At 43.9% G+C, this 19,325-nt stretch overlaps 1 protein-coding gene across 1 annotated transcript; it reads right to left on the bottom strand.

Moving 5' to 3' along the window:
* Nucleotides 1–1,371: 1,371 nt before the first annotated feature.
* On the bottom strand, nt 1,372–1,801 carry LOC102519222 (histone H2B type F-M). The gene has a single exon (XM_006194050.3). It carries the CDS (start codon nt 1,798–1,800, stop codon nt 1,372–1,374), a length of 429 nt encoding a protein of 142 aa, XP_006194112.2. The 5' UTR covers nt 1,801.
* Nucleotides 1,802–19,325: the final 17,524 nt, after the last annotated feature.

Raw genomic sequence — 19,325 nt, 5'->3', positions numbered from 1 at the left:
GTTCCCTGTGCTGTTCAGCTTTTCCTTGTTGTGCAATTACAAGGTGCAAAATGAGCCCTTTAAAATATGATGACACCCTGAGTTCTAATGAAAACCCACAGTAAGTTTCAAAGGATTGAAATCCCACAGTGGGTGCTCCCTCCACCAATGTACGAAGCTAGAAATTAAATTAAAAGGAAAGGAATTGGAAAATCACTGAGTACTTTGAAATTCAGCAACATACCTACAGAGAAACGAAAGAAAAAGAAGACAATGCACCAGGAAGAAAACATAATGCATATTAAATTAAATTAATATCATCATAAGCATTAACACTGAAATCACCTGAGGTCGAGGAAGGAGGCATCTTAGTTCGCTTAATTGGCCGACATCCCCCTCTTATTTTGATGCCAGGAGATAGAGACATGTCTCACTACCAGATCGGGAGGCCTAGACTTAAATCCCCATGGTTAAATGCAAGTCGTTGAAGGAAAACCTTCAGGGACACTATCACACCTGCTTCTCCCTCAATCTGCAGGCCGAGTATCACAGGGAGCCTCTTATAATTTCGGTCCTGGTCACCCCACCACACTTTGGGCCAATTGCTGTGCCCCCAAGGGGTGCGAGTCCCTCACTGGCTGCTGCTAGTGGAGACTGTGGTTGCAGCTGGTCTCATCGGACGCTCCCAGCATCTGTGCAAAATTGCACTTCAGTGAAGACTCTGGCTTCAAAAGTGAAAAGTTATGGGTGCAAAAAAATAGCATCAGATCATTATAAATTAGGTAGAAGAGAAATTTCCATAGGTATGGCGCTTGAGTCACCCAGTGAGTCTAGAAAATTTGCTTTATCTCTTTTTACGCTGTGTTTGGGTCCTATTATTTCATGTATTGAATGGCATTGAGATTTGAAGTATGTTGAAGGAGTGTGAATGGGCAAGTTTGATTTTTATATCTGCTACCGAACTTTCTCTGTCCCTATTTCACACATTAAAAATCCTGGATGATACTGCTACATCCACGGGGAAGAATGACAACCTAAAAAGGCAAATTAAATTGTTAGGGAGATAACTTTGGCAGTAAAGATCCCTAAAAAGGCTGACCTAGAGATATAACTAATAGAAATGACCATTTAGGAAGGGAGGACGTGCAGTATGATTAAGAAAAATGCACGGGTTTCCATGGAACCCATGGCTCTACAGACGTACACTCAAGTGGAGTTGATAAGGTTCATAATGTTTCCCTCAGGGAAGAAACGCTTTAAGGATGAATAGAGTGGCACAGGTCGACAAACCAGAGTGGCTCGGACTTTTCAGTGCTACAGGTCTTTTCCCGCCAAGTGAGTGGCTCTGAAAAGAGCCTTTGGCTTGCGATGCTCAGGTGGTCCTGAGGCAGCTCATTCGCACAAGATGTACTTGATGAGAGCGTTAGTGCCCTTGGACACGGCAAACTTGCCGATCTTCCCAGGCAGCAGCAGGCACACCGAGGTCTGGATGTCTTCGTAGGTGATGGTGACGCGCTTTTTGGAGCGGGCCAGGCGCGCGGCCTCGCTGGCGATGCGCTCGAAGATGTCCTTAACGATCGAATCCATGACGCTCACGGCCTCCTGCGAGAGGCTCAGGCCTGTGTGCACCCGCTTCAGCACCCTGCGGAAGTAAGTGGCGAAACTGGCGAAGTCGTCTGCTGGGCGGCGGCGGCGGCGTTGGCGGCGCACGGGTGTCTTCTGCTTCGGCGTCTTCTGCTCTGGGCTCTTGCACTCGGCTTCTTTGGGCTCCCCGGTGTCCACGATCTCCTCCGAAGTGTGGGCGGACCGCGGCTCAGCCATGTCGGAGTGTCTCGCCTCCCCCACAGCTCAGAAGGAAGGGCAACGGCAGCTGCGAGGACCGGTTTATCAAGCCTGCCTTGCCTGACGTCACGGCCAATCTGCAGATCTGATTGGATAGGATGCGGGGCAGGGAGCCGTGTCGCTAAGGCAGGCCATGTCACGTGTCCTTGGTTGCCCCGCGGCTTGGCCGCACATCAACCAATCCGAGTGGCAATCTGGTGACCTTTAAACTTTCCGTGACCCCCACCAGGTGACCTGTAAACTTTCCACGACCTCCACCAGAAAAGCTTTGCAACACGCAAGTTCATGTCGAAAAATGACATCCGTTCCCCTCAGCTGCTTTATGCCTGCCAGTTATCCGCGAGAACTTTACAGAGAGGTCAAACCCACGTCTCCTACGCGGACGGAAAATCACTTTGATCTCCCTGAGAGGGTCTGACCTCCGCAACCCAAGTGCGTGACGCCTCAGAATGACTGGCCCCCTGGGGGCCATTTGACTTGCACCCAGAACCTGCTCTCTCGGCGGCTGAGTGCGCGGCGGTGGCTTGAGGAGGAGCTGTCCGACTCGGTGAGCGGAGGGCGCCTCAAACTCGTAGACACGACTGACCAGCTCTTACCTGCAATTCTTATCAAAACCTTCAGTGAATCAGAAGAACGAGAACGGCAAAACCGCATTCTCCACAGACGGAACCCTACAAAAGTGGGATACCTGTACAGAAATATTAAAAATATCTAGTATTTGCCAAATTTTTAATCGTTTTGTAAACATTCCCTACGTTCCCCCCAAATACCACACGTAGTTGATTTGCTGAAAAAACTATGAGCTCTCAGTTGAAAGGAGCTATTTTTGTAATTCCTTAGAAACCTTTAGAGTGAGAGGAAAATAGTCAATTAAAGGGAACTTTTTAAAAAATTAAAAATATATTCCTTTCAAAAATCAGTAAGAATTCAAGCAAAACACATCTTTAACGTCTTTATAGAGAAATAAATTACAGATATTGAACCAAAGAGGACTTAGGAATAACTGAAGAACTAGAAGTCTTCAATGAGCTATGATCCTAATGCTCATGCTCCCAAGTGTCCTGTGGGACCTTCAAGAAATGAACGGTTAATTCTACCTCTAATAAGGTAGCTCCCGTCATGAAAGGAAAGATTCTGTTTTTTATTACTAGAAACTATTATATGAAGACAAAACCATGGAAGAAAGTTTGCAACAGGGAATTATTTGGACTGTGATGACGATGATAATGTGAACCCTAACGTTTTCGGAGGACGCCCTTGTGATTACAAATTCTTAAGCAGATATTTTCCCTCACCCAAAATCAAGGACATGGAGTAGAATTCTTTGGGGATGGGGGGGGGGCATCTGCCTTTTCCATTAAGAAATGTCCTGTTTTTCATTAACGGTGCAGTCATTCTAGTAACTACATTTATTAAAGGTCTCAGTGGACTACTAATTTCTGTCACTTTTCACGCATAGCTGAGCGTTTTAATTAATATATATGAATACTTTTGTCAAGTTATTTTTCATGTTTTAAATGGAAAATGTTCTCATTTTCTTTTCCATTTATTGAGCAAATTAGAAGGGCAAGTGACCCTTTAAACTACTCTGCAACCTAAGAGACAACTGACCCTCATACTGGTGCCCTGGAGGTACCCCTCCATGGGTGTGTCCAGCAGGACAGGCAGACTTTTTACTTGTCGGCTCAGAACTCTCAAGCAGCAAGGCAGAAGTTATGTGTCCTCTTAAGGATTAGTTCTGTAATGGACATAACGTCACTTCTCCCATACTCCATTGATCAAAGACATTACAGGTCTACCAGAGTCAAAAAGAGGGGAAAACAGACAGGACTTTTCCGTTGGAGAAGCGTCCAGGAACAAGCAGCCTTTGTGAAGTCAATGAAAGGCATCATACAACACATGCTTCTCGAGATGCTGCTGGGTGCTACACACATGATATATCCGTAGCACAAAGTCCTGGTATCCTTGCACCTCAGTGTTAATCTAAGGAATACTTTCCCACTTTATTCACTGCTATATGGGTGACCGCAGGCCTGCAGTGAATCACTATAATCCAGGGTAGAGTTTTCACTCTAGTGACATGAGTTTTCTGACCATTGTAGGCATTCCCTCCCACCCCTGGGTCCCTGGACATAGAGACACCGACATACAGATGGACAGAAAGGAGAATGTATCAAATGAGTAAATGTTAAAACAAACTCTACCAGAAACTGATCGCAATATCAGATTTATTTTGATTTCCACATTAATGATCTTATCTCCAAACAAGATTATATCTGAGGTACTGGGGGTTAGGACTTCAATATAAGAACTTCAGGAGGGCACAATTCAACTTATATGTAATATGAAACCTGAACTGTGGATCGGCACATATGCTGCCTCTTCCATCATATTGATTATTCCAATTTGGAATATGGATTGTTCCATATTTCCAATTAAGAGAAAAAAGGTGACCTCATTCATCCTCTTTGTACTCAGACTATGCATTGCTTAATTTATGAATATTTTTTTTTCATTTCTAGCTTCCTACCTCTGTGAAGAGGGAAGATAAATCTGTGATTTCAATTCTTAGAAATGGTTGATGATTTTCTTTAAACCCCTAATTAGTTCAATATTTTAAAGAATGGTCTTTGTACTTTTAAATTAATTTGTAATCTCCCCTGTGAAGAATATCACTTTGAGCCAAACATAGAGACACAGTCTGGATAATCTGCAAAATCTAAACTTTCCTTGAGCCCATCAGAAGCGGCATAGGAAAGTCTAAGAGTGGCAAATCTATTTATCATTGGCAGGACTGCACTAACTCAAGAGAAAGGGTGTGGGCAGGGCAGGGTACTAAAATTGCTTTACTAAGTAGTGCAGGCATGAAGGAAAGCAATTCCTGATCCAGGACTGTGTACAAACCTGTTTGTTTCTTGTTCTGTCCAATGTGGAAGATCTCTGATGAGCTACTATACTTCAGAGTTCTCCTTGGGATCATTAGAGTAAGGATTTAGGATAAATTCACTCTCCTCATGAGGGTCATTAGCTAAAATTATTCTGAAATATTAGAAAAATGTCACTAAAGAATTTGAAAAAAAAAAAAAAGATTTTCTTCCCAAGGAGACTAGGAAAAATGATCGTGAAATCAACTACAAGTAAATCCCTCTGAATAGTCCTCCGAGATTGCCATACAGATAGGGAACAAAACTTTGAGAGCCAAAGGCTCTTTGGAAATCATGCTCATTTTCAAAGATGGAACTGTGAACCAATTTGAATGCACAGCATTTCATAAGTCCTTTCATTTCCATCATGCTCATTACTGCTATTTCAAAATCCCAGTGTTTGTCCATATGACGTACACATGTTTTGCCAACCTGGATCTTGCCTACTAGTCTCCTGCATATTGTTTTATGTGAGAACTTATTTTTAAGAAAATGAGTCCTTTAGGACATTTTTATAGTTTTTGTGTGTGTTTTGCACCTAAAATTTCAGAAATCGAATAAAAGCATTAGTGAAACAACATTTAAAATGTACCATACAGACAGCGAAGACTGGGAGTGCAGGGGTGAATGACTGATATGAAATCTAGGAGAGAGAGAGGAAAATGAGTTTTGATGTGAAGACTGGAAGCTGAAGTGAGTACACTTGATCATTTACTCAGAAGGTGATTGAAGGTAAAGGGGACCTGATGAGCAATTATTCTCTAACGGTATGGTTAACAGTAAAGACTAATTGAAGCAAGGTTCAAACTTCCAATTTTAAAACAAAGAAGTCCCAGGGATCTAACATACGACATAGTGGCTGCAGTTAAATACTGTATTGTATATGTGAGTGTTGCTAAGAAAGCAGTTCTTAACAGTTCTCATGAGAGGAAAAAGAAATTTGCGTAATGGGTCTGGAGAGTGAAGACCGAGGGTGCAAGGGTGAGTGGCACCTATAAAATCGAGAAAGTAAAGGAAAAATGGAATTTTGTGTATGCGTGTGAAGATGGGGACGGGGAACCCGGGATCGTGATTATTCCCTTCAGTGGTGAATCGGAAAGAAGGGCACCCAGAGCACAATCGCGATCTAACGCTGTTGTTTATGTAAAGGTGAACTTGTGCGAAAGGAATTGCAGCTTAATCAACAAATTATAAAGATCAACGCATGGGACACAGTATTGATAGGACCGATATATGCCATTCGAACTCTTTTCTCCACTACCTAAATTATGGAATTCGCTTATGGCTTGGATCCGAACACAGCAAACGAATAACGAAATCAAAAAGTTCAAGGAGAAAATTCTGTTACAGACTCGAATCTACCCGGAAGAAACTTAACTTTCTAACTGAAGGTACCAGGCTGACTAGTTCAGGACACCTCTTGCAACTCTTTTCCAGGGTTTACTCTTCCGCTATTGAAACTGCAAACTTTCGTCTTATGAGGCTCGGATAATGCGAGGTCAAATCAGGGAAGCTCAAACACCACTCGGCTCGTAGTCAGCCAATGAGAGACCGGCACCGGAGAGCCACAGCCATTGGTCCGATGTGCAAGCCGGTTTCCTGGGCTGAACAAGCAAGTGCCTTGCTGGGATGCTCAGCCTTGAGCGGGTATCAGGTACGATTATTAGGCTGCTCTTTGTTTCTTTGCTTGATTGACTGTATGATTCTAATGGGGATCACTTAAGACTGTTCTCTTTGCTGCCTACAAAATATACACTTTGCTGATGTGCAAAATGCCAGAGCTTGGCTTTCTCGAACAACACGAAACTAATGTCTCCTGCATGCGGAGGCTGGAAGTCCACATCAAGGTGTCAGCTTCTTTGTTGCCTTCAGCCTCATGTGAAGAAAGCAGCTGTTCCAGGCCTCTCTCCTTGGCTTGTAGACATGGCAGAGACCTCCCTGTACCGGTTCCTATTTTCCCCCCTCCGTGCGACTCTCGGTGTCCCCATTGCCCCTTTATATATGGGCACAAGTCATTTTGCATTAGGGCCCATGTAATGAGTATATGTTCCCTTGATTCCGCCAATAAAGATCCTATCTCCATAGCAGATCGTGTATGAGGTCGTAAGGTTTAGGACTTCAGCGTGTGAGTTTTAGGGGAAAAGAATTCAACCCACAGGAGATACGAATTTTGAGTGAGCGGATCTCCTGATTCTTCCAGTATAAGAGGACACTGATTCTTCTCACACTTAAATGCTGGTGTCGTGTTCACTAGGAGTAGTTCCAGGTTTAAAGCCTTGCAACACATATAAGCATAGACTATGAACGGGAAGTCCTACTTGAAGAGATTTTCTGATTCATCAAAGCCTCCAATTCCCTGAGCAATCCAGAAAGTTTTGAGTTTTTTAAATAGTGTACCATGTTTTAGCTATTGCTGCCTGGTAAACCACCTCAAAACTTAGTGGATTAAAGCAGCATGTATTACTTATCATGTACCTCTGTGCCATCTCAATGCTCCTCCTGGTCTTGGTGGTGTTTGTGTGAATTCTCATGTAGCCTTCCTCTCTTTCTTCATGGCCCCTGGTACGGTTCATATCACACCACTTCAAAATGAACAGATTACAGGTCTCTTCTCTGTGTGTCAATACCGATGTTGGCTCATAAGCCATGCTTTTACATACTCATAAAGAAAAAAGGGAGAGGACACTGGTGACTACTCATGGGAAAATAAGGTGACCCTTCTCATGCAATTTACCTCAGTTATTTGAACAGTGAATAATTTTATTCATTTTTTTAACAAAATTCCTGACTTTCCATCTTTGTGAAGAGAGAACATGCTCTTTCATTTTTCCCTATGAATGCACTATTTTTGCTGCAAACACCAATATTTATTCAGTTTTATTTCCTCTTCCTTTTACAGTTTTTAAAGCGGGTGTAAATGTCCCTATTGATTAGGCTGGAGAGCCCTGAAAAGGATGTGACTCTCAGCCAAGCCATGAGACAAAATATGGACAAACTACAGAAATCAAAACTTTTCTTCAGGACCTGAGAGGAGGGACAGCACCATCTAGGAGAGACAAAAGAGAAAGCCTACTTAAACATTTCCAGAACCCCACAGGCTCAGGAAAAAAGAGAGAGCAAGCAAGGCAGGACATGATAGAGAAATGGAATAATCTCATTACTGTTCCTCCAATCACAGCAGCCCATGTGCCACTCTTAACCAGCTCAGCCAAAGAAAACACTGCAACCCCTGAGGTACAGCCATTGACTGAAAGTGTCAACAGTTGTCCTGGGCTGAATCATAAGGAGTCTTTCTTCTATGTTCGGCCTGGGAGATTGCGGGGAGGGTTAGGGATGTTATACCTTGCCCTTCAAGATTACTAAAACAATTTCCCTACTCTGACTGTGTTATCTTTCTCTAGCTATTGGAAAAAGTTTTTTCCTCCTCCAAGCAATCAGCCTGACAAATGGTCACCAGGATGTCTTGGCAGAGAGAACACCCAGCTTCCAGGACACGGGCCAATGTAATTGCCTGGTCCTGCTTCATGATGCATAGTGGTTCTCATCCTCCTGTCACTCCTGGACTAGAAGAGAATGAGTATGGAGTAGCGGAAGAGTAACCTTGAAAGCCTATTCATTTATGTTTTCTCCTTATTGAAGGAAGTTTAAAAAATCTAGAATCGCTGGTGGACATTAGTGGGACATGAAAGCACCCAAATTCCCTGTTAGCAGGCCATGAATCCAGTCCTTGCCAGCTGGGTTTGTGACATGGCCAGTACCACCCTCATGGCCTCTGCTGCTGCATTAGGAGTCTTCTGAAATCCTAAAAGCTATCCATAATGTAACTGCTGAGCTTGCAACATCTTCCTACAGAGGGGCAGTGGTGGACAGTGTCAGGTCTTGGGTGCTGGGGTTACTCAAATACTATTTGACTTTGGGAGGGCATGATGCTTATTCAGGTATTTTACATGGACCATTGGGAATTCTGTTTTATGGACGAATCACGTTCATAAGTACTATGCTGCTTATCACAATTGGACTAGCATAGTGAATTGTGTTCCTTCTTGGAACTCAGTGACTTTTCCCCGATTGGAGATTCCCAGAGAGGTAAAGGGCCTTAGAATAGGTGAGTAGCTACTGGCTAGATTTGACACCAGGAACCTCGGTGATCTCTGGAACCTCACTCCAGCGTCTGTTAAAAGCCTTTCATTGCCAGACCTTATCAGAGGCTCCTAAAATCTGTGCTTCAATGAAGAACCCTACTTGACAGGAAGTGGTTGAAAATAAAAGGAACTGCAACCTTGATTGCTTCTCCTACCTCTCCCTCCATCTCCAGCATGGCACGGCAGACGTTGGCGGTCACTTCTGCTTCCCTTCTCCCTAAGTTCTTTCTCTGACCTCAAGCCTACCCCATATGACTCTGTGGGTATGTAGTATTACAGACATGATGGAGAGGTATGGATTGCAATTGAAGTGCCTGGAGTTTGGGGATCCCTGAAAGAAGAGGACCACGCTGAATATGGCAAACTTGGTGGTCTCAAGGCAGGAAAATCAGATACTGGTACCAAGTTCTGGTGAAGTTCCTTCAACCTAGTTTTCACTCAACATACACTTCTTTCTGTCTTTCTGTGCGTCTGTGTGTCTATGTCCAGAGACCAACAAGTGAGAGAAGATGTGTGCAAAGGTTAGAAACTTCATGCTTCCTTGGTGTGAAAGCTCTGCCCTGGATCAGAGAGATCCACTACATGGGCTGGGTAACCTTACTAGGGGCAAGTCAAGTGGAAAACTTTTCCAGAGTTTACCACTCTGGACCTGGGAACCAAGGGCTTTGTTATATGGGCATACCCAGTGTGAGGCGCCAAGTAGCATCTTGAGACATACATGCTGCCTGGCGCTGTGTGTCAGGTTCAGGAAGGCGCCTCAATTTTTGACACTCCTCCAAGTGGTTGGCCCTGTCTCTTTCCCCACGCTCTTGACTCTGGGCAGGCATGTGATTGCTTTGAGCAATGGAGCATAGTGGAAATGATGTTATGCCGATTACAGATCCAATCTTTAAGATAGATTCTGCCTTCTTCCTTGAGAGCTCTGATCTGCCAGGTAGGAAGTCTGCCTTTCCTACTGGAGACAGCATATGAAGAGATTGTGAGACTCAGTGGGATAGGACAGGAGCCCAGCTGAAGGCAGCCCTGCAACCAGCCCCTTCAAGGCGGGAGACACGTGAATGTAAGTTGTCTCAAACCTTGCAGAGTAGCTTAGAAGTTGGCTGAACACTACAGTGTGACCCTAATCTGGTTTAGACTTCTCAAGGACACTTACTTCTCTTATTTGGACACTATTGGCAGTAGATTAGTGGAAAACCTCCCATTTCAACTAGATATAGATACTTGAAACAAAATGATCATAAACATTATTTTAAATGCTTGGATGAGCTGCAAAAGAGCCAGAGATTAATAGGCAACTGAGACCCCTGTATCAATCCCAGGCGCTTGAATGAAAACTCTCTCAGTCAAAATTCGGCCTTTTTCCTAGGACGATAGGAGATACAAGGAAACGTGTATCTCTCTAACTTGGGTCTGATGTGGGTGAAAAGGCTGCTTTGAAATTTTGAAATCACAGTTCTATCCTCAGGTAGCTTGAGAGTTCCAATTGTTACAATCGATACAGCTCAGGTAACTCTGGTGGAAGCCCAGATATCAGTCACATGCAAGTCACATCCTTACTGGAGGAGCCCTCCCTTAACTGAGGCTTTAAGAAGGTTCCCAGAGATAAAGACTTCCCAAACATGCTCACAATTTTAAAAAAGCAAAATATGTATAGATGCCTCCAAAGACTTAGCAAAGTATTGCAAATGCGATTAGCATGTTTAAGCTAGTGGGAGGATATAAACCATTGAAAGGGAGAAACAACCAAGTATTACAAAGAATGGAGTAAAATTCCTGAGGGCAAAAAACAGAACATGTGAAAGAAAAAGTTAATATAATTGAAAATAACCAATTAGACTCACCTAGATAGAGAATTAGCATACTGGAAGACAGATGAAGGAAATTATGAAGACTGCTTCCTAGAAAGATAAGGAGAAGGAAGGAAGAAAGAAAGGTCAAGAGACATAAGGCACGGATCAGAAGCATAGAAAATGTTGCTCGTGGGACTCTGTGAAGGAGATAGTGGGAAAGAATAATATTCTAAGAAGAAATGGTTGGTAATTTTCTAGATGGAAGATAGCCTTGATTCCCTAGATTCCAGACACACACCCGGACACATCATAGTAAAGATGCAGAACAGTGGAAACACTGGTACATAAACACACATATCTTAGTCTGTACTTCTCCCAGAAAGAGTTTCCTGACTACCCCCTGGCTGGGTTGGATCCCTGTCCTCTAGGCTCCCCAAATAACGTGTGCACATCTCTTTCAAAACCCTTAACATGGTATAAATATATGTCTAAGGTATCTACCTCCTCTCATTAGACTGTAACCAGTTTATGGGCCCTCGGCTTATGCATCTGTGATTCCCAGCACCTAGCAGTGCCTGATGTATTCGATATTCAGTAAATGTTAGTTGAGTAAATGAATAGATGAACGCAGGCTGTGCTGTAAACCCTAACATGATATTTCCTCAACCTTTGTGAGGGTAGGATGGCTAAAATCTGAGGTTGGTGAACTAGAAATTACTCATAAGTGGCAATACAAGGTCGGTTTGTCTGTTTTCTTCTATATTAACAAGCAGTCACCAATTTTATCCTGTTGCCCAGAACAGCAACAACAACAACATATTCTGTTATGTTGTACAGTTTACATGGATGGTTCCACACAGATTTGACAGTCTTGTTGAGTTTCTAATATTTTGCTTTTCACCACTTTTGGGAAATTGGGAGGGGGCAGATGATAACCTCCTTAGCGGATCTCTAACACCCTGTGAGTTAAGGACTGATTCTAATGCCAATGGCCAAAAAATACGCTACGGTAGAATGTCGAGTCAACTGCCATGCATCACACCGCTCAGGAAGCAGGTGAGGCGGGATTAGACCTCAGCTCTACCGGACACCCGAGCCCGGATTCTCGCTCCTTGTACCATGACACCTCCCTGAACTGAGCAGGGGGGAGGGTACCTGTGAGTGGAAGCAGAGAGTGTGTTGGGAAGCTCCCGTGCCAGGCCAGTTGAGACAAGTGGGAGAGCCAGGATGTTCCCCGCTCCCTCGCTGGGGATTCCCAAATTCAAATCTTTGGGAGCCAGGACAGCTGGACAGCTGGAAATTCTGGAGCTCGGCCAGAGAAAGGTTTTCCCTCTGGTCTGAGTCAGTGAGGCTTCTGGAAGGTCTGGGAGGACCAAGGAGACAGCTCATAAACCCCTAAATCTCTTACCTGTAGGAGACCTACCTCTACTGAACCCAGGCATAGCCTCGCGGAGCACAGTCCCACCACCCTGATTTGCTCAGGCCCAGGGACAGAGGTTTGGGCACAGTGTTTGGCTAGGGTTAACAGCCTTCTAGCCTGTGAGGTCGTTACCGTGGGTTCCCAGGCCACTCTCAGGCCATAGGAGCCTTGGTGTCTGCTGAATTAACTGTCAAACTCCCTCTGCCCTCCCTATCACTGCACCAGATACAACAGCATAGCAGAGGTTATCTCCGCACTTCATCCTACATTGCAGACTTGATATTCTGTCCTGGATTTGACCGAGGACCTATTTGAGTGAAAAGCCCAGCCTTGACTCCAAGGAAATTCAAACCTTTCTAGGTAAATAATTCTCTTCAAAGGAGGTCTGTTTGACTCGTGCTTATTCTACAGTTCGCCTTGAGAATGGCCAGTGGGTGGGTCCTCAAATGCAGATTTTTGGGATCTTGGAGCCAGAAAGGAATTCCCTGGGATAATTACCCTGTGGTTTTACAATAGCCAAGACATGGAAACAACCTAAATGTCCATCAACAGATGACTGGATAAAGATGTGATATATTTATACAGTGGAATACAATTCAGCCATAAAAATTGACAACGTAACGCCATTTGCAGCAACATGGATGTTACTGGAGAATGTCATTCTAAGTGAAGTAAGCCAGAAGGAGAAAGAAAATTACCGTATGAGGTCGCTCATATGCGGACTCTAAAAAAAAAAAAAAAAAAAAAATCAGTACAAAACCGAAAGAGTCTCATAGACATAGAATACAAACTTGTGGTTGCCAGGGGGATGCGGGGTGGAAAGGGACAGATTGGGATTTCAAAATGTAGAATAGATAAACAAGATTGTACTGTGTAGCACAGGGAAATATATGCAGGATCTTGTGGTGGCTCACAGCGAAAGAGAATGTGACAGTGAATGTATGTATGTTCATGTATAACTGAAAAATTGTGCTCTACACTGGAATTTGACACAGCACTGTAAAATGACTGTAACTCAATAAAGAAAAATGTTAAAACAAACTACCCTGTGGTGTAGCTTGACTCATCATCATCCTCTCCCCTCTTCTCCTGTCCGAGTGGCACTGTATCCTTAACTAAGCTTGGGGATCCCCTGAATCCCAGATCTTTATGACCTACAGGATTTACTCAAGCAGGTTCCCTCTATAAAGTCCAAGAAGGGTGCAGGCACTCCTATTCTGGGTTCAACTCCTGTCCATCCTCTTGCCCATCTCACTCATTCAGACCTATTCATTGAATCTGAATCTAGCGTTGAAGACAAACTCATGTGATTCCTGGCTAGGCCACTTACTCAGCCATGCAAGCTTGGTTGGTAGTTAACGCAGCCTCTCTGAGTCTCACTCTCCTTGACAGGGATAATTATGCTTGCCTGTCCTGGGAAGAAAATATAGGGGCAAAGAGTAAAGACTAGACCCATATGTATAACATATGCAGCAGTGTGTCTGACACATAGAATCACAAAGTGCCCAGTTTAAAATGGTTACTATGGTGATTGGTGTAGAGCTGGATACTCAAAGGTAAGGAGGGATAAAATGTGGACCCCAACCTCCACGACATGACAGTTGAGCGGGGAGCTAGCACAGTCATACTCCTGAACGATTGCCAGTAGAACGCTGCACCTGATCAAGACCGCAAAGTGTGCATCGTGGGGGTCCAGAGAGTAGGAGGGGAAAGAGGCAGGGAACTCACCGTAGGCTTATACCAGACACTGCACCTGGCATGCTACGTCTATTCTCCCATTCAGTGCTGGTCACAGCCCTTCTGCAGGGGCAGTCCTAATAGTATGTCTATTTTACAATGGAGGGTCCTGAGGCTCCAGAAGAGCAAGTCACTGTAAGCTGGGATGGTCAAGTCATCCTCACAGAGGAGGCAGGATTTGAGCCAAGACTTGAAACGTGAATAGGATTCAGATAGGGAGAGGGTGAGGGGCCGGGGTTTCATGGGAGTGCGGAGGAACAGCTGGCCCACAAAGCCCTGAGTCAGCAATGCCCAGAGCCAGCAAGGTAGCAAGGCACTTCCCAACTGCTTCCTAGCAACTTCCCATCGCAACTCAGAGCCGCGTTATCTCTGCCGCCTCACTAATGGGAGGCTCCGGAGGGAAAGGTCATCCACCCTTATCTCATTGTCAGCCCTAAGCAAACAGATCGGGCCAAGGCAGCCAGGAGAGCATGTCCATACAGCTGTTGGGCACCAAATCGTACCCCCACCCCTCGAGTTGCCTGACAGCATGAATCTCAGCACTGAGAATAATCATAGCCTCCATTCCTTGGGCCCTCTGTCTGTATTATCTCACCGAATCCTCGCAACAATCTTGTAGGTCCTATTCTACAGAGGGGGAACCTGGGGCTCAGAGAGGACAAGTCGCTTACCCAAAGCACCACAGCACGTAAGGGACACGGCTAGAGTGTGAACCCAGGTCCAATCCGACTGCCAATCCTGTCCCTAATCACTCGTGCTGTAAAGCCTCGTCTCACTAGCTCACAGCAGTTACAGGACCCAAACAGACACTATCCCCATGCTGTGTCTCTTTCCCCTGTTCATGCAGCCTCTCGACACTGTCTCCAGAAAACAAAGGCACCAGAACTCTGAAGAGAACAAATCATGAAAAGGATGGTGCACTCTCATATTCCCACTAAGCTTTGCGCTCTGCAAATTCCCAAGCCCCAAGAGATATCCTCACTCTCTCCCCACTTCTTTTCCCCTTAAATGGTATCCACACACCCTGGTTTTGCTGTTGTCCCAGCACAATTATTCACAGTGGCCCTTTCACTCTTCAAAGGGTCTGCATGGATTGGACAAGAGAACGTACGATCCCCTTACCTATGAAGAGGCCAAGCAGGCTCACACATCAGGGCTTTTTGCGAGGCTCACACACCTGTTGGGCCATGATCTGCAGCTCCCCTGAGTGAGGGTGGAGTTCGACCAGGGAGGAGTAGGATGGAGTAAGGAATAAACAAACTATAAGTGAGCTTTGGAGGACATTCTCACTACATTCCAGTTGTTGGTCCTGGAGTGGTCAAGAAACAGGGGTAGAGGAATGCTTGGAATGCAGAACTTCCCTTGTTGGGAGCAAGTGGGGTTGAGCACAGCTGCCTTCTCAGCACAGCTGTGCCTCAAATCTGAGGCGTGCAGAGCGTTGGAGACTCAGATAGGAACAGCTGAAAGAAAGGTTACTTATTAGGTCAAGCCCACTCCCCTAGCCCCTGTTTTGCCTTAAACCACAGTGCAGGGCCCAGCTAAGTGCTGGGCCTGGGCTGCTTCTGGGAAAGTGACGCTCCCAAGACGCAGTATGGCTTAGGGGACAGTTGAAGGAAGCAAGGGACCAAGGAAGCAGACGTCATGATAAATCAGAGCTCTATCATACTGGTGATTGTGCTCTTGAGTCTGCATAGGAAAGGACCTAAATAATGGCCAAGGAAACCTACCCAGGAGGAAGGGATTTGCTTCCCAGAATTCTAGCGTGATCTAATAGCGGAAAATCTATTACTGTGATTTATATGAGCAAACGAAACATTAAAAATCATGTTAATTTCGAAAGTTGCTAAGATGGCTTAAGTGAATATTTGATATATGTCATGTTGCCTAAAATGCTCAGAAATCAAAGATGTTATTGGGAACACAAAGGCCACAAATGAAAGCTCTAGATCGCGTTTGTTGATGCAATGCTACTGTCATTCTTATTAGAGTGAGGAAGATGATGGGAAAGCTTCCTATCGACACTATGATTTCCAAGTCTTGCTGAATATTAGATAGTGAGTTTGAAAAAGCTTAAAACCACTGAAAAGGAGGCTATTTTCAATTCCTCTACTGGCACCACAAATCACTAAAAATCTAGACCCCTTTTTGGCCTCAAGACAACTTTACACATCTAAAAATCAATAGGGACCCAAAGATCTTTTTTTTGTGTGTGTGTGTATATAGTTGTATATATCTGTCTCTATATATTTAGTGAAGTATAGTCAGTTTACAATGTTGTGTCAATTTCTGGTGTGCAGCGTAATACTTCAGTCATACATGAACATACCTATATTCGTGTTCTATTTTTTTCACCATATGTTAGGACCCAAAGATCTTTTACGTGCATTATATCTGCCAATATTTCTTCTACAAAACATTACAACTGAAATGTTCATTCTTTTTTTAAAAATCATTTAAAAATATAATAAAAACTCATTACATCATGTTAACATAGACTACAAAATGAAATGAAAAATAACTTTTCTGAAAAGTGGAGAGAAGATTGACATTACTTTAGGCATTTGAAAATCTCCTTAATATACGGCCCAACAGAATCCAGAGGGATTCACATACGTGCTTCTGCACTGTGTGACCATCTGAGAAAAAAGGACTTGTGGAAAAAGCCACTGTACCCTCGTGAGAGAATCAGAGTGTAAAAGGTATCAGCAAAAGAAAATAAAGGGGCAAAACCCACAAAGGGGCCTGCAAGACCTCCCAGGTAGGGCCATTGCCTTACCACGTTTGCGCTTCTATAAAACGGCTTGCTTCTAGGTAAATGAAACTTACCCCCAAAATCCCTTTGGTTCCCAAAAGCCCACTCCTGGTTGGTCCATTTCTAACACCTCATTTGCATATGGCATGAGTTTAATCGAAACCAAAAACCATATAAAAGCCTGTGTAAACCTACAGACGTGGTCCAGAGCTGGGAGTGTTAACTCCTCTGGGTCCGCCAGCATAATAAACCAGAGTTCTCCAACCCTCCGAGTGTCGCTTGGTCTCTGGATGGGATTCAGGTTTCTGTAACAAAAACACCCCCTTAAAGGTTGACCTAAGGAAAGAACTAACAGATACAACAGTTTAGGAACGTGATGAAATGCAGCGTAGTTAAGCAAAATTCATATTTCCTGGAAGAAATTGCGCTAAAATCATACCTTCAAATAGAATTGAAATTTGGATTTGTTTTCTCCCCATAAAAATGTTTTTAAACATCAAAGAATGCTACCAGTCAAAGCTCTGGTGTACATCCCACTAAAACTCAAGGAAATTGTTTTAATAATCTTGAAGGGCAAGGTATCCCATCCCTAACCCACCCCGCAATCTCCCAGGCTGAACATAGAATAAAGATTCCTTTTGATTCAGCCCAGGACAACTGTTGACACTTTCAGTCAATGGCCGTGCCTCAGGGGTAGCAGGGTTTTCTTTGGCTGAGCCGGTCCAGATTGACGCTTGGGCTGCTCTGCACGCATCCAGCTTCCCGACAATACCGAGTTGCAAGTCGAGAACTTTTCCGTGTTCAAACACAAGAGACCGTGCTCTGGAGAGAAGAAAAAAAAAAAAAACCAAAGGATAAATCTGACCCAGTCAGACTAGTACCTTCATTTCCCCCCACCTTGGGTAGGTACTGTTTCCTGAACAGTTCGGTTTAATGATTTCAGTACTGTGTTTGGGTCCTCGCTTATGTCTGCAAATGATTTCCACGACACGAGTAATGTTGAAGAAGCTTGAATGGGGGTACCTTTGTCCTATTGCTTCTCTTTTCTCTGAGTTGATGATTATCATTTGCTATTTAAGCCATAAGCCCTTTCCCTTAGTTTGACACTACAGTAAAGCACCCTGCTAGATCATGACTGCTCACTAGGTGCCCTTTCCCCTTAATCACTTTCTGAAGTGAGTAAGCACATGTACTTATTTGGCCTCATCGTCTTCAACACCAGACCCCGTCGTTCCTGTCTTCCTTCGATTCCCAGGGCGTCAGTCGCCCTTGAGCTCCCAGTCTTCACAACCCAGTCACGGTGCATCTTGAACATTGTTTAATACTGCTCCTGTTTGATTTCTGAATTTACAGGTGCACAACCTCCAAGCACAATTAAAGATATCTTAGTGTTGTAAGTTTCCTGAAATGACTACTCACAGAAGTCAGTGTGTATGAGACTAGTGTGCAAGAACGAGTTCGAGAAAGATTTCTCTATGTCACACGTGCAAACACTGTCAATTTGAAGTTGCAACGCTGAGTGTGATAGAAAATAAACGACTTACTCAAAGTGCTGTGTTTTCAAACTGGCCCATAATGCTGTCTTTGAAAATGCACAGAGCTTTACCAAGAGCTCTTCTCATCCAAACTTTAGTTCCCAAGTCACCACACAAACTGAGTTACTTGCAGGTGATTGGGTGGTAGTTTTTCCTAGTCTCTTTGGGAATCAAATTCCTTTTGCCAAATATTTTCATGAGATGTTTCTGATCTTCAAGAATAAAAATAATTACTATTCCATTCAAAGGTTCATTTCTTCCAAACTCTTAGGCTAAGGATCCGAAAGACAGTTCTTCAGGGGTAATGGCCCATCAGAGTTCTCCTACATTGGTTGGGAAAACAAGAAGAGCTTTCCAGGCCTCCTCCATCAGGCAATTTGCCTCCCACCTCCAGAGGCACAGAAATCAGAGTATTTCGTTTCTCTCTCATGTCCTGCCTTGCTTGCTCTCTCTTTTTTCCTGAGCCTGTGGGGTTCTGGAAATGTTTAAGTAGGCTTTCTCTTTTGTCTCTCCTAGATGGTGCTGTCCCTCCTCTCAGGTCCTGAAGAAAAGTTTTGATTTCTGTAGTTTGTCCATATTTTGTCTCATGGCTTGGCTGAGAGTCACATCCTTTTCAGGGCTCTCCAGCCTAATCAATAGGGACATTTACACCCGCTTTAAAAACTGTAAAAGGAAGAGGAAATAAAACTGAATAAATATTGGTGTTTGCAGCAAAAATAGTGCATTCATAGGGAAAAATGAAAGAGCATGTTCTCTCTTCACAAAGATGGAAAGTCAGGAATTTTGTTAAAAAAATGAATAAAATTATTCACTGTTCAAATAACTGAGGTAAATTGCATGAGAAGGGTCACCTTATTTTCCCATGAGTAGTCACCAGTGTCCTCTCCCTTTTTTCTTTATGAGTATGTAAAACATGGCTTATGAGCCAACATCGGTATTGACACACAGAGAAGAGACCTGTAAACTGTTCATTTTGAAGTGGTGTGATATGAACCGTACCAGGGGCCATGAAGAAAGAGAGGAAGGCTACATGAGAATTCACACAAACACCACCAAGACCAGGAGGAGCATTCAGATGGCACAGAGGTACATGATAAGTAATACATGCTGCTTTAATCCACTAAGTTTTGAGGTGGTTTACCCAGGCAGCAATAGCTAAAACATGGTACACTATTTAAAAAACTCAAAACTTTCTGGATTGCTC

Source organism: Camelus ferus, chromosome X (assembly GCF_009834535.1).
Source record: "Camelus ferus isolate YT-003-E chromosome X, BCGSAC_Cfer_1.0, whole genome shotgun sequence".
NCBI lineage: Eukaryota > Metazoa > Chordata > Mammalia > Artiodactyla > Camelidae > Camelus > Camelus ferus.
Note: the sequence above shows the minus strand (reverse complement) of the source record. Positions and strands in the feature narration are given on the sequence as shown.